This window comes from Hemiscyllium ocellatum, chromosome 39 (genome assembly GCF_020745735.1).
Source record: "Hemiscyllium ocellatum isolate sHemOce1 chromosome 39, sHemOce1.pat.X.cur, whole genome shotgun sequence".
Lineage (NCBI taxonomy): Eukaryota > Metazoa > Chordata > Chondrichthyes > Orectolobiformes > Hemiscylliidae > Hemiscyllium > Hemiscyllium ocellatum.
Window position 1 is genome coordinate 2,029,622 of NC_083439.1, and position 20,342 is coordinate 2,049,963.

The window sequence follows — 20,342 nt, forward strand, 5'->3', positions numbered from 1 at the left end:
AAAAGTCTGGTCCTGGAAAAGTACATCAGGAATGATGAAAGGCTTATGCTTGAAATGTTGATTCTCCTACTCCTCTGATGCTGGCTGTGCTTTTCCAGCACCACGCTTTTCAACTTGTTATAACATAGTCTGCCATTACACACTACCCATTAATTCTCCATTAACAGGTATTCATCCTCCCAGCCAGATTGTTATTGACTCCTTTGTTTGTTATTGACTCCTTTGTTTGTTCAACTGTTCTTCTCCCTACTTGGGCTCTCTCCCCAGCTATTGTTTACTCCTTACTCTCCCCCACTCCATCCTCTGCATACAAACTGATATTTTTCCAACTACCATCAATTCTGAGGAATTATCACTGGACCTGAAACATTAACATTAATTTCTGTTCACAGATACAGCTAGACGTGCTGAACTTTTCATAGAACATAGAAAAGTACAGCACAGAACAAGCCCTTTTGCCCACGATGTTGTGCCAAGGTTAAATCCTAATGTAAAATATAATAACTTAACCTACACATCCCTCAATTCGCTGCTATCCATGTACATGTCCAGCAGTCGCTTAAATGTCCCTAATGACTCTGCTTCCACCACCACAGGTGGCATCACATTCCATGCATTCACAATTCTCTGAATAAAGAACCTACCTCTGATACTTCCTCTATACTTTTCTCCTAAGCCATGACCCCTCATACCAGTCAATCCTGCCCTGGGGAAAAGTCTCTGGCTATTGACCCTATCTATTCCTCTCATTGTCTATATATCTTGATCAGGTCTCCTCTCTTCTTCCTTCTCTCCAGAGAGAAAGGTCCAAGCTTATTCAACCTTTCTTCATAAGACAAGTCCTCCAGTCCATGCAGCATCCTGGAAAACCTCCTTTGCACCCTCTCCAAAGCCTCTGTATCTTTCCTATAGTAGGGCGACCAGAACTGGACACAATATTCCAAGTGTGATCTCACCAGAGACTTGTAGAGCTGCAGCAAAACCTCACGTCTCTCTTCCAGCAACTTCTGTTTTTATTTCTGATTTACAATATCTGCAGCTCTTTCAGGTTTAAGTGCAAGTGTTGTTAGAATCTGGAAGCAGGACTAAAGTTCCACCAACCTGGGCACCAGGTTGTCCCAGTGGGATGACCATCCCCAGACACTACCGCTAGGGAGCGCTCAAACTACATTTATTGATCACCTGACGTCACCATTATGAGTGAATACCGCGTCCAATCAGAAACGACAAGGCCCCGCCCTATGGGCGGTGTCGCAGCGAGACCACGCCCCCAAATGATAACTTAGCAAAAATATTGAAGTCCGGATAATATTAACAAACTTAGTAATTTATTAGTTAATCCACTGTTACTATGATCTGATTTATTTATCCATTGTTCATTAATTTATTAATAAACTTAAATATCAATAAATTTATTAATAGACCTCTATTAAGTAATTTATTAATCCACTGTTATTTTAAACTAATTTATTTCGACAGTTAATTAATTATCAGATTGTAAACGATTAATTAACTTGGCTGTTATCATTAACTGATCTATTAATACTGTAATTTATTAATTAACGTGTTACTTGACATAACGAATTTATTAACAAACTTATTTATAAAAACATGGTTATTCAGTTTGTAATTGAGGCACTCCAAGTACTGTTTCTTTATTAACACGTGGTTATTTATTAAATGATTAACTATTAACCCTGTGTTATTTATTAATTGATTAACTCCCATTATTACTTATTTATTAACCCATTACTGTTTATTTATTGATTAAGTCCCATTATTCTTTATTTATTAACTCAGTGTTATTATATTATTAATCTATTGTTTCACTCCCTGATTCTTGACCATTTCCTCCGCGGTCGGTCGGAAATATAATTTTGGAGAATTCCTGGTGGATTGTGACCTCCGCACCGGAAGCGGAAACAAGCGGCAGTGGGAGTCAGTGTGGAACTTTCGGCGGAGAGCGATGGGCGCCCGGGACGATGAGTATGATTACCTCTTCAAGGGTGAGTCCGCGGGGCTGTCTCTGTCTTCTCCCCCCACCCCCGGGACTATCCCCGGGGACGGGGGACGGGGGACGGGGGACTGGGAATGTTGCCTCTCACGGGGCTTCGGCACCTCCTCATCCCGGATCAATTCCCCGCCCTGACCTCGGCCCTGCCTCCCCATTCCCGGGGTCCCTTCCCTTTCCCTGTAACTGATCAGGTTTTTCAGGATCTCTGCTCTAAATGACCATGACTTTCCATTTCTAGGGGCAGTTGTAATGAGCTTTAAATTTGGTAGATGCAGAAACTCCAGAGTAGTCAGGAATTCTGGCCTTTGAGCAGTGGATATTGAGTTGATTTTCTGTATTTTAGTTCTAGCCTCTGTCAACATTTTTAGGTATAATTGCATGACTACCACTAACTGGCAACCTGTGTTTTAAGGTGGATTGAATGTAGGTAGTTGGAAAATAGCATTGCTTCTAATTGGAAGAAAAGCACTTTTTAGATCTCCAGTGGACTGAAGGAAGAGAGGACTTAAGATGGTTGTGTAGGATAGTATACTAGAGCGTTTTGTAAAAACAGTGAGGCAGGTATTGGATGTCTCTGAAGCTATTTTAATCTTGGGTTTTCTGACTTTTTTTGTAACAGATACAGCATAAAAGGATCTGGTATATGCTCCAGAATTTCAGTTGAGCCTTAGTAACATTTTGGGGTGGCACTGTCTCAGTGGTTAGCATACTGCCTCAGTGCCAGGGACCCAGGTTCAATTCCAGCCTCTGGTGACTGTGTGGAGTTGGGGCATTTATGTGGGAAGGAAGATGGGTGGGTAAAGAGGGTGTGCTGGGTGGGTGTTCTGGAAACTAGTGAAATTGACGTGTGATTTGAAGAGTCCCAATGTGAAGTATTCTTTGTCCAGTTGTAGGATGGCTTGGATTTGGCAGTAGGGGAGTCCCAGGACTTGCATATCCTTGAGTTGAAGTGGTCAGCCACAGGGTGGTGGGGTTATTGGGAATGTCCCAAAGACTTTTCCTGAAATATTCTGCAAGTGGGAGTCTTGTCCCTCCAATATAGAGGAGACCACAGAGAGCAAGAGACTCAATAAATTAGGTGGGTGGGTATGCAGGAAAATATCTCCCGGATGTGGAAAAAATCTTCTAAAAAAAACTTCTAAAATCACAAGCAGGATGAAGTTGAAAGTAGTGTTTCTAAAGAATGAATACTTGGGTGTATCCACTTTGTATCCAGTGACAAATTGGGGAGGAAACTGTTCCCAACTGCTGCTAACTTGGCCAGTTTAAGGAAATGATGACTAAGATGTAATAAAAGCTCAAATGGTTTGGTCATGGTGTTTAATGGCACAGTACCAGTATTTAAAATGACTTTTTGCAGGAGTGATGAGTCCTGGTTCACTGCCGTTCAAGCCAACTATTTTAGACCAGGATTTGAACCTCTAGTGTTCCCATTTTTATTTATCATCCGATATTGGGTTTTGTAATACAAAGGAATTGTCAGAGGAAATGCTTTGCATTTTAAAGCTGTTCATAACAAAGGCATTGAATTTATTTGGACTCTTATTTACAAATCAGTTCTGGGTGTGTCTCTCAACAATGCATACCTTTTTTTAAAAGAAGCAGTCTTCAACTACAAGAGGAATCTTTATCCGGTGTTCGATCATCCGACTGAATTGCCAGGTCAGAGGTGTGGCTAACGATGTTATCCAGCCTTTGGTTATCTGCCAAAATACTCCCCACCCGTATCCTCTAACTGCTGTGTGAGATGAGATGCTGAAACTTGGTTGTGTTGATACTTGTCTGGGTTTGAGTAGGTGCTCTGTAACAGCGCAGCCCTCTAAACCACAGTGAGGACCACAAGGAATAATCAGAGCACTGCTTTTGGAGAGCTAGGGCAATGCAGTAATGGAAGGGAAAGTGTGAAATTGCAACTATTACAACATCCTGGGTCTAATTGTACTTTCAGGCAATGGCATAATTTACGAATAGTTACTGTAAGCACTGCAGACGCTGGTCTGTGTCAGTGTGTGCAGGAAAAGCACAGCAGGTCATATAGGATCTAAGTAAGAGAGTCAGTATTTCGGGCATAAACCCTTCAGGATGAAAGCTTATATCCAAAGCGTTGACTCTTGTGTTCAGATGCTGCCCGACCTGCTACGTTTTGAGTGCCACACTTTTTGACTTTGATCTGCAGTCCTCATTTTCTCCTTGACACTGGTCTGTCGTCTAACTGACATTAGGCCTTCTGCAGTAACTACATACTGATTCCCATTTTGATGTAATCCAGGAATAGGAATTTATTAATTTTGAATTGGTTAAACTTGGGGAAAACAACAGCTTGAATTTTCATTGCCATGAACAAAATACTCATTTTATACAATTTCGCAATTGCTGATTGTAGTCACTATTCTTTGTTTTGTTTTAATGTGAGTTTTTTGTTTTTAAACTGTGGTGGACCTTTTTTGTCACTGTGTGGTTTTCAGAATAATAAAGGTGACGTATAGATAAGCATTCTGATTTGAGATGGATCCCTACTCTCGTATATTCCAGAACAAAGTTTGAACAATTCCCTTTTCACCCTCACCTTGCCTTATTTCTGTCCAAAATCAAAAATATGGGGAAGAAATGTGCTCTTTGCACTATGTCACTATCTCCTATGTCTCTACTTCTCCACAACTTGAATGGAACTGGGGCATCTAAAGGAGGTGGTTTAAAACCCACATGAGCTGTGTTTTGCACAGGCTTGGCTGGAGGAAGATGACTGAGTTGGAACTGGTGTTTCTCTTTCATCTAAGTGGCAGAAAATTTGAAATCCTACTGACACAGGAAGATAATTATTGGTCAGTTCTGGTGCATTTCTGCAGGAGTTCCTAAGGGTCATGTCCTACGCCCAACCTTTTTCCATGAAGTCAGAAGTCACATGTTTGCTGATTGTGCAATATTCAGTGTCATTTGTGATGACTCAAGATGAAGCAACATCTCACTAGTCCAGTTTGGCCTGAAGTGGTGCGTAACAACTTGTATCATAAATGCTGAGTAATGATCACTTCCAATAAGAGAATCTAACCATCAACCTTTAACATTTATCATCATTGAACTCTCCTGTTAACAAATCCTGCGATTACCATTTGGCTGGAAACTGAACTGGATTATTAATGAAGCCTGTTACCTGCTCTTGTAGACTGTACAGTAAATAAATCGTGTCCTGACTCTCCCAAGCCTGTCCATCTACAAGGCAGTCAGGAGGATGATAGAATACTCCACTTTCCTGGATGAGTGCAATTTTTTTCTCCCTAATGAGTGCAGCTCCCACAACAATCAAACTTAACATCCAAGAGAAAGCAACCTTGATTATTTCCTGTATTTACAAATATTCATGCACTCCACCACCAACACACTCAGTAGCAGCAGTGTGTGCCATCTACAAAATGCACAGCAGGAATTCATCTAAGATCCTCTACATGTTTTCAAACCCATGCCCATTTCTATCTAGAAGGGCAGCAGATGCATGGGACCACTACCACTTGCAAGTTCCCCTCCAAACCACTAACTATCCTAACTTGGAAATAGATCACTACTCCTTCAGTGATGGATCAAAATCCTGGAACACTCCCTTTTCTTTGCCCCCACAAATGGCATTGTATGTTAGCCAATAGCACATGGACTACAGGAGTTCAAGAAATCAGCTCACCACCTTCTGAATGGTAATAAATGCTGGTTCAGCAAGTTAAATTCACATTCCCTGAATTTTCTTTATAAAATTGCCCCACAATAAAGTTTATGCTGTGGAGCAGTTGACTAGTTTGATGCAGTCGGATCTGAGTGTTCTTTTAATCAGTTACTGCTTTAAACTGGCCCCATATTTTTTGTGGTTGGTGTTTCAACAGCAGTTGAATAATGAATTAAAACCTTTTCAGTATTTGGGATTCTTCCCTTTTTTTTTCCTCATCCAACAATCCTCTTTCCCTTTGTCCTCAAGGAAAGTGGATTGCTCAAACTTCTGATATGTTACTCTGGAGTAACAACAGGATGTAGTTGGGTGTGTTGCTCTTTTGAACAGGTCAAGTGACCTGGCATTAGGAATTAGATGGGTGGTCAAAGACTGACAATGGAGCTGGGGGGGGGGGGGGGCGGGGGAAAACAGTATTCCCTAATCAGGTTTATCCTCCACCTTGTGACCTAGTCCCAGGCATCTGGCTTGTTGCATACTGAGTTCAATGAATGACTTGTGCAGAATCCTCCTGTACCATTGGAGAATTTTTTTCAATTAAAGGAAAAAGGTGTGATGGACTTGGAATTAGTGCTCAGGGCTATCACTTTATTTAATTCCACAAGGGATGTGGGTGGTGTTGGCCAGGGCAGCAGAGCTCTCCACATTACAGGACTGGAGTCACAGACCAGGTAAGATGGCAGTTTTCCTTCTCTCAAGGCCATTTCTGAACTCGATGAATTTTTCCAACAATTATCAATGGACTCATAATCCTTTAGACTCCCAATTCTAGATATTTTGTTGAAGTCCAATTCCACCATCTACTATGACAGGATATGAACCCAGATCCCCAGAACATTACTGGGGTCTCTGGATTAATAGTCCAGTAGGGCATCACCACCACCACCTCCAAATATTAAAAAAAAACAGGAAATGGGATATACAAGTGTGCGGCTACTGCAGAAATTATTTTAAAAAAGGTGGCACAGTAGTTAGCAATGTTGCCTCACAGCACCAGAGACCCGGGTTCAATTCCTGCCTCAGGTGACTGAGAATGTCTGTCTGTGTGGAGTTTGCACAGTGTCTGCATGGGTTTCCTCTGGGTGCTCTGATTTCCTCCCACAATCCAAAAATGTGCAGGTTAGGTGAATTGGCCATGCTAAATTGCCCATAGTGTTAGGGTGAAGGGGTAAATGTAGGGGAATGGGTCTGGGCGTATTACGCTTCGGCAGGTCAGTGTGGACTTGTTGGGCCGAAGGGCCTGTTTCCACACTAAGTAATCTAATCTAAAAAATATGAACCTGGATGTCTGGCTATTCAAAAGCTGCAGAATCTATTGATTTATAAAATTCCAGGCTGATCAGGACAATGACAAACTGCAAATGTTCAACTTACTGAGTTTAGGGATTCCTGGTTGTCTGGGATCTCCATATCTGTTAATGCGAAAAAAAAGTCTTGCTGCATCCTACTACTAGCATCCCAGAAGGGTCCTGACCTGAAACGTCAACTTTCCTGCTCTTCCAATGCTGTCTAACCTGTGTTTTTCTAGCTCCACATTTTATTAATTGACTTCTGGCATCTGCAGTATCTCCAATTCTAGGACCATTTCAATGTAGATCATTAAATTGTAGAGTGATACATGGAATCACAAATTCTGACTCTAGCTGTGCAGTCACAGTTACAGACTTTGCCAATTGAGACAGAAATGGTGCTTCAATTTCAGGATCTGAAAGTCTGCTCCAGCCAGAGGAATGGGCTGCAAGTGCAAAATGGATAAGGAAAGTTTGCATCTTCTCCCTAATTTAAAGTAAGGCAATGTTTTCTGGGGTTTGGCTGCAGTCCCAGTTTCTGCAGGGTAATGGGTTCTGTCATATGCGCACTTCTCAAGTAAGAACAATGAGGTAATGCATTACTGAAACTGAGATTAGATTGTTACAGCCTAATCTTTCTCCACTTGTTCCTGCCCTGTTGACAGGCACTCATTGTATAATGTGGTTCACTGCACCCTGTAACACCAACTCCTATTGGTAGAAATTGTTTTTAATCTTTAAACTATTACTCTGCACAAAGGATTACGTGGGATATCACGTGAAATGTGTAAACTGAAAGTTTCTTGGGTTTTAAACTTCAGGCAAAATACTTTGATTAAGTACTTCCTGAGTTGAATAGCTTCTTAAAAACAGAGTCCAGGCTGTTGAAGCAGCTGTTTTTTAATTGTTGGAAGTGCTTGGTAATTGGTTCTAGCATCTTAATGGCAGAGGGGCAAATGAACTTTATTTTGCAAACCAGTTGTTCCTTTTCTGTCTTCCTTTTTCTGGAGTCCTGTCCCTGCCCTGGCACATGTTTTCCTGTCACTGACCAACTGATTTGCCTGGGTTTTTACAGGTGCTGATTTTTTTCAGTTCTATACACAAGGGTGACCCAGAAACAGACCTCCCTCTGTCTTTGTACTTGCTAAAATTCCTGATGTCATCACTGTAATCTTTACTCCTGCCATTTTCCCATGTTGAGTGCAGTGGAGCTGCAAAATAGTGACGTCCACTGCACCCCCCCATCCCAAAAACAAATTGACTTGTAATGACTGAAGTGAGTTTGTTTTGCTTAACTGTAACCCGTCCCAAAGGCTTTATAATAGCATTTGTTGCAAGGAATAATTCTCATTTGAGTTGGACCTGGTCATTTGAAAGTGTGACTGGTTTGCAGCCCAGAAACTTGGCCATGTGTCACGTCAAGTTAGTTGTTCCCAGTTACTGATCTTGCAATCATTTATATCTGCTGTGGGCATTTTTCCATTGCCGCACAGTTAACAAACCACTTTAGAAGTATAGCCACATATTCACTAACCTACATTGGCTTCCCAAATCCCAGTGGCTACAATTTAAACTAGAACCCTTGTCTACAAATTCCTCTATGGCCTCAAAATCCTTTTCATCTGTTGTGTATGTTCAGAACAGCATAAGTCTAGTTGGATAGACTGAGTTCTGTAGGGATGTTTTTTCTGTTTTTAAACTCTACTAGTCAACCTCGCTAACTTAATCCGGATAATGTTCACTGTATACTTAGACCATAACTTTGCAATTTATTTCACTGAGCTGCCTGCTTAATGTTCTGAGTGGTCTGGCTTACTCCATAACAAATATAGGAAAGTGAGACATCATGTCCAGGAGGAAGAGTCAAAAGGTAGACTAGTTAAATGGAACAAAACTGTGTGCAGTACAGAGGGATCTGGATCTTCATGTGCTTGCAATGTAAGGTTTGCGTGCAGGTGCAACAAATAATTAAGGCAGAAAATCAGGTTTGGCCTTTTATTGATAAGAGATTGGAGTTTAAAAATAGACCCATTTGGTGAGGCCGCAACTGGACCACTTGGTTTGTTTTTGTCCCTGTATATAAAGGATATACTAGCACTGGAGGCTGATGAAAGGCCTACTGTCCCTGGCAGAGAGTAATATCTGTTTGGACTTCTGTAACCTAGGAAGTTGTGGAGACTAGATCATAGTATTTAAGAAGGTAGGTGGTTTTCAGAAATATCAGGGAGTTGAAGGTTGAGGAGCTAGCACAAAGGAATTGAGAACTGGAGCAAACAACTGTAATGTTGTTGAATGTCAAAAATGATAATGGGTTTTGGAGTCCTTGTTCTTTCCTCGGCAAGGAGTGGGGGGCTGTGAAAAATTTGAGGTTTCAAGTAAACCTGTTGGACTATAACCTGGTGTCAGTGATTTTTGACTTTGTCCATTCCAGTCCAACACTGGCACCTTCTCTTCATTGTTGAATGGCAGAGCAAGCTTGAGGGATCAAATGGCCTACTCTTTTCATGCTTTGTTCTACCTGCTTATTCTAGTTAATAGAAACTGTGGATTTGGAAAATCTGACTCTTGTAGCCCCTGAGTTAAACTTTTTTTTTTGAATGCAGTAAAAACCATTTAATGTGGGACAAATTCCTTACTGAATGAAGGAAATGCATGCGCCCCCTGCCCATATCATACCAGTATCTGCTCAACCCTTGTGCTACCTCCTTATCAAGGATCAGATTTACACTTGATTCACCAAGTTGTGGTTTTGAGTCAAACATTGAGGAATGTTTGCTCAGATAAAGAGTAATTGCAATAGTGTTCTGTACTTATTAAATACTGTGATTCCTGTTCACATTGAGCCAATGTGACTGAATTCAGAATTCTCCTCCATGGGATGTTTTAACTGTTCTTAGCACTCTGGTGCTTTCCTTTTCCTGTGATCTTCTGATTCCCATCACTGTGTCAGAGCAGTCAGCTGAGTCCACAGCTGTCAACTGTAATCTCACTTACCCACCATTCTTTCCCAAACAAGAATAAAGATTTGCTTTAAAATGTCTTTAGCTAGTTATGGTCAAAATGAAGTTCGAAATTTGGGTCAATTACACCTTTCTGCTTAAGGACTGATTTGCTCTTGTCTGTGTACTCTTTGATCTCCTTTTATGGCCATAGACCTGTTGACGGAGCTAGAGAAAATATCAGTGTTGAGCTGACTCCTGTTACTGTGAGATTTAAAATGTAGGGGGTTATTTATGGCAGAGAACTCAACAGTGATTGTCTTGTGATGTTGAGATTAAATGGGAAAATCTCTGGGCATTAATGTAATATTTAAACTGCACTGAGTCCACATACTGGCAGTGGGTGGGGATGACTGTCATGCAGGAATGCAGATGACCCTCCCACTCCATTTAGACAGCCATTTGTTGCTACTCCCCTACTATTATCAAACTAAACTATGATTCATTCCCAAAGTTTGGGAGAAGATTTGTAGCTCGAGTGCTTGTTGTTGTGGTTCTGTTCGAGCTGGGAGTTGGTGTTGCAAACGTTTAGTCCCCTGTCTAGGTGACATCCTCAGTGCTTAGGAGCCTCCTGTGAAGCACTTCTGTAATGTTTCCTCTGGCATTTATAGTGATTTGTATCTGCCGCTTCTGGTTGTCAGTTTCAGCTGTCCGCTGCAGTGGCCGGTATACTGTTCAAAAGGGCCACAACACACTGCAGTACACCAGAACTGCAAAAACAGGAAGAACACCTCTACAATGTATTCACCAAAAATGGATACCCCCGCAATTTCATCAACAGATGCCTAAGGGAAAGACAATGGAATGAGGACATGTCACAACCCAAAGGACTAGCCACTTTACCATACATCAAACATTTCTGAACTGACAGCCAGACTACTACGACCATTAGGACTGATAACTACACACAAACCAACAGCCACTCTCAGACGACAACTCGCCAGGACAAAGGACCTGATACCCAGCTTGAGCAAAACCAACGTAGTATATAAAATCCCATGCAAGGACTGCACAAAACACTACATAGGACAAACAAGAAGATGGCTAACTATCCGCATCCATGATCACCAACTAGCCACGAAACGACACGACCAGCTGTCCTTAGTAGCCTCACACACAGTTGACAAACAACATGAATTCAACTGGGACAACACCACTATTATAGGACAAGCCAAACTGAGAACAGCCAGGGAATTCCTAGAGGCATGGCACTCATCCACAGATTTAATCAACAAGCACATCGACCTGGACCCAATATACCGGCTACTGCACCGGACAGCTGGAACTGACAACCGGAAGTGGCAGATACAAATCACCTGAATGCTGGAGGAAACATCACAGAAGTGCTTCACAGGAGGCTCCCAAGCACTGAGGTTGTCACCGAGACAGGGGACAAAACGTCTGCAACACAAACTCCCAGCTCGGTGAACAGAACCACAATATCATTCAGTCCCTTCCATTAGAAATGCTTTTCTAGCGATCTGCTGAAGCTAGGTATGTCACACCTGCATTGTCTTGTGGAATCACGGAGACAGAATTGTTTGCATAACAATTCCCCAGGACTAGGGCATTCTCACTTTCTATGTGAGAATGATCTCATCTGACCATTGTACCTGGGGTAACATGTGACTGGGGGTTGTCTTGTGTGGCATGTGGCTATGGGGAAGTCATCAGAATATCTGTAAGCCTGGCCAACTGACCTGTATAAAGGGAGTCTGTGTTTTCTTTGTTCAATGCCTCTTTGACTCCATCTTCCTGTGAAGGGGGTCACCTAGCTTGTACATGCTTTTGCAAACTTTAACTGTTTGCAGAATTGGTGTGTGCAAATTGCATCTTGTGTGTGGAACTTCAGGAAAAGAACCTAACACTTTGACCTTTGCATGTAACTGTAGTTAAGTCAAGGTTTCGCTTACCCCTCCTGGATGGATCTTAAGGCAACTATTTGATGGAAATTTCTGAAATGTTCCTAATTTTTCTAATCCATTTTAAAGCCATTATCTCCATTATTAAATCACCATATATTTTTTCCATGGAGATTATAATTTGAGCCTACATTTTCTCTAACTATTGAACTGGCTGTTAACTGTTTATGCAATTTGGTTTTGAAGTGATTTATACAAATGTAATTTTTTATACACAACTGTATGGCCCAAAATGATCTTTACTTTCTACTCAGTCAATAGAGACATTGATCAGGGTTGTGATCCTGTGGTCTACTGGGAGTGCACCAACATTTGATCTTCAATAATTGGAGTCAACTGTTGCTTATCTCTGTCCTCCTGATGCTGATCCCAGTTGGGAAGTTTTTCCCAGAAATGAAGGCTCTCTCCCTCCCTCTTTTTTGCGCATGTGCTTTGTCTGTTTGTTTTGCATGCGTGCTTGCTGTCTGATTTTGAGTTGTATTTAGCAATGAATTCTTTTCTGTCCTCCTAAGTGGTAAGTAACTGAAATGGAATGTTGGAGTTTACTACAAGAGGACTACAATGTAAAAGTAAGGATATTTTACTGCTGCTGCACAGGACGTAGGTGTGACCATATCTGGAGCACTGTACCACTGTCTCCAAAGGATATAACTACTTTGGGAGCACTTCAGAAAAGTTGCACGTGGCTCATTCTGGGATGCCAGGCTTGTTATGAAGGAAGGTGTAAACCAGTTACGTCCATGTCCATTGGAGCTCAGAATGAGATCTTACTCAAACCAGTTAATTCATGGTGGGACTTAATAGGGTGAATACTTGGATGTTCCCAAATATTATAGACCATCAAAGTCATAGTTTCAGATTGAAGTCTACCTTTTTTAAGTTTTCTCTGGTTTTTTGGCATATAGAACTTTCTTTCACAAAGGTACTGTCTTTAAATTTATCCAAGCGAGTTGCCTTTTTGATAGGCAAGAGCATCATAGATTATGGAGTAGAGACAAAGTGCCACTGAAATGGCAACTAGATTGTGATCAAATCGCATTGTCTTGTTTGTGGACCTACATGTTATGTTTCTCCTCATCCAGTGCTGGTACCTTTTTTTTTGTTCTATGCAACCTTACACTGAAAACTCCCACACTCTTAATGACTTCTGTAATCTAGCTCCTCAGCTTAGACTCCCTTTTTCTCTTTAGTGGTGCTGATTGGTGATTCAGGTGTTGGAAAAAGTAATCTCCTATCGCGCTTCACACGCAATGAGTTCAACCTGGAAAGTAAGAGCACAATTGGAGTGGAATTTGCAACGAGAAGTATCCAGGTGGATGGGAAGACTATTAAAGCACAAATCTGGGACACAGCCGGGCAGGAGCGATACCGAGCTATCACCTCTGCGTGAGTTTTCTGGAACAAGAAGTTGTCTTTGAGCATTTTTTCTTTTTTGATTTCTTGCTCGGTCCAATTCCGCATTACACGGGTGGGGACACTAAAGGTAATGGTGGGATCCTGAGTCAGTGCTGCATGTTGGGGCAGTGCAATGGATCTTGCCTCATGAGGGAACAGCAGCTTATCTTTGCTTGCAGTTTGTTTGTCTGTTTATTTGAGCTGGTGTGATAGTTTAACTCAGTTTTAGTTTCTCGCATCGGAAATTCCATAAACTGTAAGGCCATCCTGGGAGAACCTGTGCCAAAAAAACTGGTTAGGCTCATGTCAGCCCTGTTATGATATAGGTACAAATATGTACATTAATTAAAGTGGCGAGTATTTAAATTATTTAATTAGTCTCTAATTAGTTGTGAATGAGTTTTTTTGTGATTTAGATATTATCGAGGGGCAGTTGGTGCTCTGTTGGTTTACGATATTGCCAAACACCTTACCTATGAGAACGTGGAAAGGTGGTTGAAGGAGCTGAGAGATCATGCGGACAATAACATCGTCATCATGCTTGTAGGGAACAAGAGTGATCTCCGTCATCTCCGAGCTGTGCCTACAGATGAGGCTAAAGCCTTTGCAGGTATGTGTTCCAGATCAATCTTAGAGCTATTCTGGTTTAATGCCTCAGTTTATAAATTAGCCAGAATGAAAAAGATGTCAGTCATGGATGATCCTCAACTCGTAACAATACTTAATTCTGTACATATTTAGTATTCAAGTTTTTAAAAACCAATTTGAGCTGGAAAAGCATACAGAGGGCTCTGTCGGAACTGTTGCTCTTTAAGGATTCACAAGTAATTTCCATTTCTATCATCATCTTCTCAATGCTGTACTGGTGATAACCTGCTTTGTTTTTAAGCATTATCTGGATCTCTGACTTGAACGGTCATGTACTGCACCATGTCCACTTTTCCTGATTCATTCTAGGGCTGAAATGGATCAGCCTATTGACCACAGCATATGGTTGTACATACTGGAAGCATGTATTATTTATCTTTGTCTGTATTCCTGATGTGAAGGGCTTTTGCCCGAAACATCAATTTTCCTGCTCCTTGGATGCTGCCTGAACTCATGTGCTTTTCCAGCACCACTCTAATCCAGAATCTGGTTTCCAGCATCTGCAGTCATTGCTTCTAGTATGGGTAAAAACAATACCAAGATGCTCAAAAGGATTGTGGCAGGTTAGAAGGTGGGAAAATTTGAATCTGCTCTGAGGATCAGTGATTGTGTTCCATCTAATGCTATCCTTTTATTTGTGTAAACTGTTTCAACTTTGAAACTAAGATGGCAGCTTGGTTGGGAGTATTAGAGATTCATTACATTTTAACAGTGCCTCCACTAGAAAGTGGTTGCAATTTTCAAATGGCAGTTTACATAGACTTGCCTTTTCCCATTGTAGAAAAGGGCGAGGAAGCTGCACTTCTGAAAGATTTTTGGGTAAGAAATTGATAATTCAGCCGTTTTTACTTTCTACCCCTTCTAAATGCAGCTTTCTCGACTCTGACACATTCACCTCAGTTAAAGGTAGGCTATGGGATTGTTGTCCCCATTGGTTTTTAATCTTAATCTCCAGCATTTCATCACTAATAGGCAGCAAGTGATCTGACCTACTGTTGGATGATCCATAATCTGGGGAAAAGGGACTTGTGCAGATGTAGTGTCCATACTTCTGAGCCAGGAGACTTGGGTTCAGGTGCTGCCTGTTCCAGAAATGTATAACAACATCTGAGCCGGATGATTTAGAAAATACTTAATTCTGGGAAACACGAGAACTGCCACTTCTATGGACTGACTTTTTTTTTAAAAAAAGCTGATCAAAGTTTTTTTTTTGTTTTCAGAAAAAAATGGCTTATCCTTTATTGAAACCTCCGCTTTAGACTCTACCAATGTAGAGACTGCATTCCAGACCATCCTCACAGGTACGTCAATCTGCTTCAAATGTTGGTTTTTTTTTGGGATTAAGACTAGTTTGTTTTTGGGGGTGGGGGCAAATACTTAACTACATTTGGGGAATTGTAGTTGTGATGGTACTGTGCCTTTTAAAAGATACATTGTGTCCTGTTTCTGTTGGAGAGAAGTGTTGTCAGTGGTCCTGAAATGTCTCCTGCAGACAGGTAGTTGATTCACAGCTTTGAGTTCTCCCTTACTTTTTTTAAATATATAAAAAAGTAAGACAAAAGAATCCAGAGGTGGGGGGTCAGACTTGGGGAAACTAAAAGTCTTGTAGTCTTTCAGTTGAATAGGGTTTTGCTGGAGCACTGCTGTTTGTGAAGTCTTCAGCTTCCTTTTTAAAATCAAAAGAGACCAATTTGTTTTTATTTCTACTGGACTGGAGAGAAGCAGCATGTGAGAATGACTTGCTGAATTGCCTTTGGCGAAAGTGTGTTTTTTGAAATGCTGTCTGTAATGGAACAATTGATTTTAGTGGTTAAACAGTATACTACCTTTTGAGTATTTTAATATAACAATTTTTGTATCATAACAAGCTTAGTGATTTAAATATTGTTTTTTTAATGTTGCTTGTTAATGTAGAATGAAACTGTCTTAAGTGAAGTTTTCTGTCACTTCCAGTTCCTTCATAAGGAAACCAGTAGATCCCACGATCATATCCACTCTGTCAGCAATGAGCCCTTATCACTGCATTTGGTCAATAACTGTAGCCTTAATAGTGATAATTGCTAATTAATTCCTTGTCTAAAAGTATCTTGTACCTTTTTTTGGTTAAGAATTGTTGGAAACTTTTTAAAATGGTTTAATTTTATACTTTAATCAATTCCATAGATGGAAAGAAACAATTCACATTCCTTTTTGTTTTGTGGTCTTCATTTTATTTTCTTTCTTTTGAAAGACATTATGTTCCAGGAGCCCTGGCTCCACTGTTCTTCACTTTATATTTTGATTAAAATATAAAGTGGGATAGAAGATGAAGCCTGTTTTCCTAGTCATGCTGTGAGATGCCCTGCTTCTGTAATTTCCTACCAATTAATTCATTGATGGCAATTGTGTTTTAAGTTGCTTGAGTGGCTAACGAGGTCAGGCTAACACGGTCATGTTTCAAAGAAATAACATTGAAATGTGAGTCAGTGTGGATGATAAGTACAAACATTTTTTTTTTGCTGTTTTTCTAATAGTAATTGCTTGGATCAGTGTGGACTCTGTCTTACCGTATGAAACTGCAAACTTATCTGTTCTGTGACTGACATCATTCTTACCACCACCTCACCATTCTGCCCCCTCAACCTCTTTATCTGCAGCTTCTCATACCCCCACCTCCATTCCTGAAGAAGAGTTATACCAGAAACATCAGACTTCTACACCTGATGCTGTCTGGCTTGCTGTGCTCTTCCTGTCCCCTACTTGTCTATTTGACATTGTTGCTATCAAGCCTTGGTTTATAATTTTTTTTTTGTTCTTGTTCCTTAAGTGAAGGCCAACCTGTTTACGGTTTTTGTGAAGATGTTTTTTTTTTACTAGCTAATTTAGAGGTCATTGGATATGTGTGTATACACAACTGGCACGTGGTCACTCAGCAGCACCTTCTCCAACTACTCTGCAAGAGTATGCCTCTGCAAATTTTTCAACAACACTGAATTAAGATCTGAACTCATAAATATCTTTATGAAAGATTGTGTTAATGTTGTTCTTTCCCCTTCAGAAATTTATCGTATTGTGTCACAGAAGCAAATGTCAGACAGACGTGAAAATGACATGTCACCAAGTAACAATGTGGTCCCTATTCACATGCCTCCAACTACTGAGAGTAAACCAAAGATGCAGTGCTGTCAAAACATCTGAGATAAGCAAATTGCTGTCCATTCCCTGAGCCTCCATCTACGTTGTACCTGTGTAATGCTTATGGTTTTTCATTGTCATTCAATTTGCTGATTAAATGTGGCAATTATCATAAACATGTAACTGTCTTTATAAATTCCATGTTTAAGTAATGTCAGCTGTGGTGCATTTTTATATAATTTTGCAGGTAATATGGTTTTAAAGCCATTTTGCAAATTAAGTTATCATGTAAAAGAACAGAAGGGATACAACACAAGCCTTTTGTGGTAGGTGCTTTTGAGATGGAAATGCTTATTTGAATCAGGAATGCTCATGAAGTGTGAACAACACAGATGGCATTTCTTAAGTCAACCCATCACTAACTTGCCTCTTTATCATTTTTCCTGAACTTTTTTTTTGTAAATTGTATTTTATGCATGTACTATAATCTCTTTTTATGTTATGGTTTAAAATTATATTGTGAACTTGAATCTTAATTAAAATGAAATGGAAGGGAATTGGCTCTGATTACTTCAATACAAGGTGCTGTGTTAGACCTAAACCATTTAACTGGAATCCAGATCAGAATGGTAGTCTCCCTCTGTAAATAGGTTCTACAAGAGAAGGGTATCTTTTTGAACACTGAAGGGAAGCTCTCACCAGAGATATTGCAAAATGAAGTATCAACTGATTGGAGATACTCCTCCACCGGGCCAGCTACCTACTAAATGAAAAGCAGATGATCCCATGGGACTAAGTGCTGAATCATTAGTGCTGACACTACTAATCTTTAGTTGATTTGATTGGTAGATTGGACACTCTGCAACAAGAGGAGACTATATGAACCACCTCTAGCACAGTCAAAAAGTTATCACAAGTAAAAAGGCAAATTGTGAAAGTAACATTTATTATTTCACACAAAATGACAGTAAACATACTAAAATCAATTCTAAAAGGTGTTACTGGAGGCCAGTGTCCACTGTCATTTATGGAGCTACCACTAGAAAAACCTGTTCCATCTACAGCATTACATTTTGATTGAAGTGAAATATTATGAAGTAGCTGGTTTAACGCTTTTAGTTCTGGCCCCCAACTCAATGTTAAAAGCAATCAAACTCATAAATTTGTTTCACACTTTAATTATAATGAACACACACCTTTCAAGTTGAAGTTTTTTTAACCCCATTTTTAAAACCATCTGAGCATCAAAATTACTGGTTCTGCCTTGAACAAAAACAAAGCTTGTAATGTTGGTTTAAGTTAAAAGTTCCCCATATTGAGTTTTCAAATAATTCTAACTCATTTCTGAAGCATAGTAGTGCTTCTGTGATAATTCTAACTATATTGTTTTAAAATTGGGTACCATTGATAACAATGAAAGGTGGAAACATCAGGAAGTTGTACAACTTTTGTTGCATGATCCTCCACTTTCCAGAGGATCCAACTAGAATGGACTAAGCTGTCTACCTTGTTAGCCATTCATTTAAGCATAAACCATTTCAACCCCATGATTAGATCAGTGTTTACTTGAAGTGTATTTGCTGTTTAAAGTGATTTGGCTCACTGACTATTCTTGCCACAGACCATATACAGTCAAAAGTTTTTGTATTTTTAATAAACACTTTCTCTCTTTCATGCTTAAAAGTAACGAATATTAACTTGCAGAAATCAATATTCATCTGGTCACTTCTAGATCCCATCAACAGTGCATGTATTCAATAACTTGTCTTGACATAATATTGTGACTTTGCAGAAATGTCTAGTGGCAAATAAACCAAAGGTTACAAATTGATTTTTGTATTGACTGATTTTGCTTTTGGTGTTTGCTGTGTCATAAACAGCCAGATTCTGTGCCAATTACATTAAAGTTACTATTAAAGTTGTAACAAGATTTGTACATTCATAACAGTGAAATCATTCTTACAATTAACATGTTCCACTAGGATGCTGCCACTTTTTTTAATAAATGAAGCTATTGAATGACTATCTTGCAGAATTCCTGTATTGTAATAGCCACCAACTTGATCTAACATTAATTTTCTTTATTCCATTTGCCAATTTTATAAAAGCTGAATGACTATGTATTCCTCCTGTTCCTTTGGCCCTTTGATATTTGCTGTTATCCCTGCATCTGATTTTTTCTATTCAGTTGTAACTTGCAAATCACCCTCTGTATTAGTGCCTGGATTTTTAACTTCGTGTGAATACCCTTTTTTTTTCTTCCTCTAATTGATAACTTTGACCATGTCCTTAGCCTGAAAGGGAAATAGTAAAGCAAACATTCTATTGGGAGGTAAGTCAGTACAAAATAAAACTTATCAAATGGAAATATGGTAATATTGTATATGCAAAGTTAATTTGTCAATTATTGGTTGAAAAAAGACAAACTTGAGGAGTTGACCTGTTTTTAACAATGCGTTTAAGTATGTCAAAATTGATTGATGCTGTCATAGGATTCCTCTAAGCTCAGTTCTTTTCAGTTTCATGAGAAGTATACCTTGAGGAATATCTCACCTATGTTTTGGATACATACTCAATAAACACTACTGTGAAATGAAACATTAAATAAAAATAAGGATCTCTTTTTTTTAAAATGGGTTTTATTCTAAGCTAGTTCACCTCTAAATGGAGCTGCTAGATGAGCTCCCTGAGAATTCTAGCTGGGAAGTCTGCCTTGGGTTTCCTAATACTGTTCACTATAACCTACTTGTTTTACTGCTCAGTATGTACATAGTTTGCATAGTTCCACTTACTAAAGATTGATCTTTAATTTTGACCTCACAAAAAGGGCTGAAGCCATTTGCTTACTTTGCAATCTTAATGAAATAGCACATCAAAGCAATCCTGCATGATAACTATCCATATCAGATTTCTTAATGAATGCTGCACAAACTTAAACAGGCCTAAGGCCCTTTAATATTGTCTGCGGTTACTCTGGAAGATTTGAGTGACAGATGAAGCTGGCTGTTTCACACTGCTACTATGCAGTAATGACACACAGCGAAGAGGATGCTGCAATCAAGCCAGTAAGGCAATCTGCCAGTTTTCACTATTGAGTCATGCTATGATGATTGCTGGTGTGATGCTAGGCATGACCCAAAAAGGTTGGGTCTTTATGGCATTCAAGTTGCTTGTTGTAAATATCCAACCAGCCTCTGTTTGTGGAACCTTTTTATCAATTAAGAGTAAATTTGCCACCTAATATAAACA

The 20,342-nt window shown here is 39.8% G+C and overlaps 1 protein-coding gene across 1 annotated transcript; it reads left to right on the forward strand.

Moving 5' to 3' along the window:
- The first annotated feature begins 1,917 nt into the window (after positions 1-1,917).
- On the forward strand, positions 1,918-18,924 carry rab11a (RAB11a, member RAS oncogene family). Its single transcript, XM_060853251.1, has 5 exons — positions 1,918-2,006; positions 13,127-13,322; positions 13,748-13,941; positions 15,200-15,280; positions 17,017-18,924. Exons 1-5 carry the CDS (start codon positions 1,967-1,969, stop codon positions 17,154-17,156), a joined length of 651 nt encoding a protein of 216 aa, XP_060709234.1. The 5' UTR covers positions 1,918-1,966; the 3' UTR covers positions 17,157-18,924.
- The last annotated feature ends 1,418 nt before the right edge of the window (positions 18,925-20,342 follow it).

Bases quoted from the DNA above. Each gene is read 5' to 3' on its own strand.
- rab11a (XM_060853251.1), top strand. From the start codon at position 1,967: ATGGGCGCCCGGGACGATGAGTATGATTACCTCTTCAAGG. The intron at 13,323-13,747 runs GTGAGTTTTCTG...TTTGTGATTTAG, and splicing joins TACCGAGCTATCACCTCTGC to ATATTATCGAGGGGCAGTTG. The intron at 13,942-15,199 runs GTATGTGTTCCA...TTTTGTTTTCAG, and splicing joins TGAGGCTAAAGCCTTTGCAG to AAAAAAATGGCTTATCCTTT.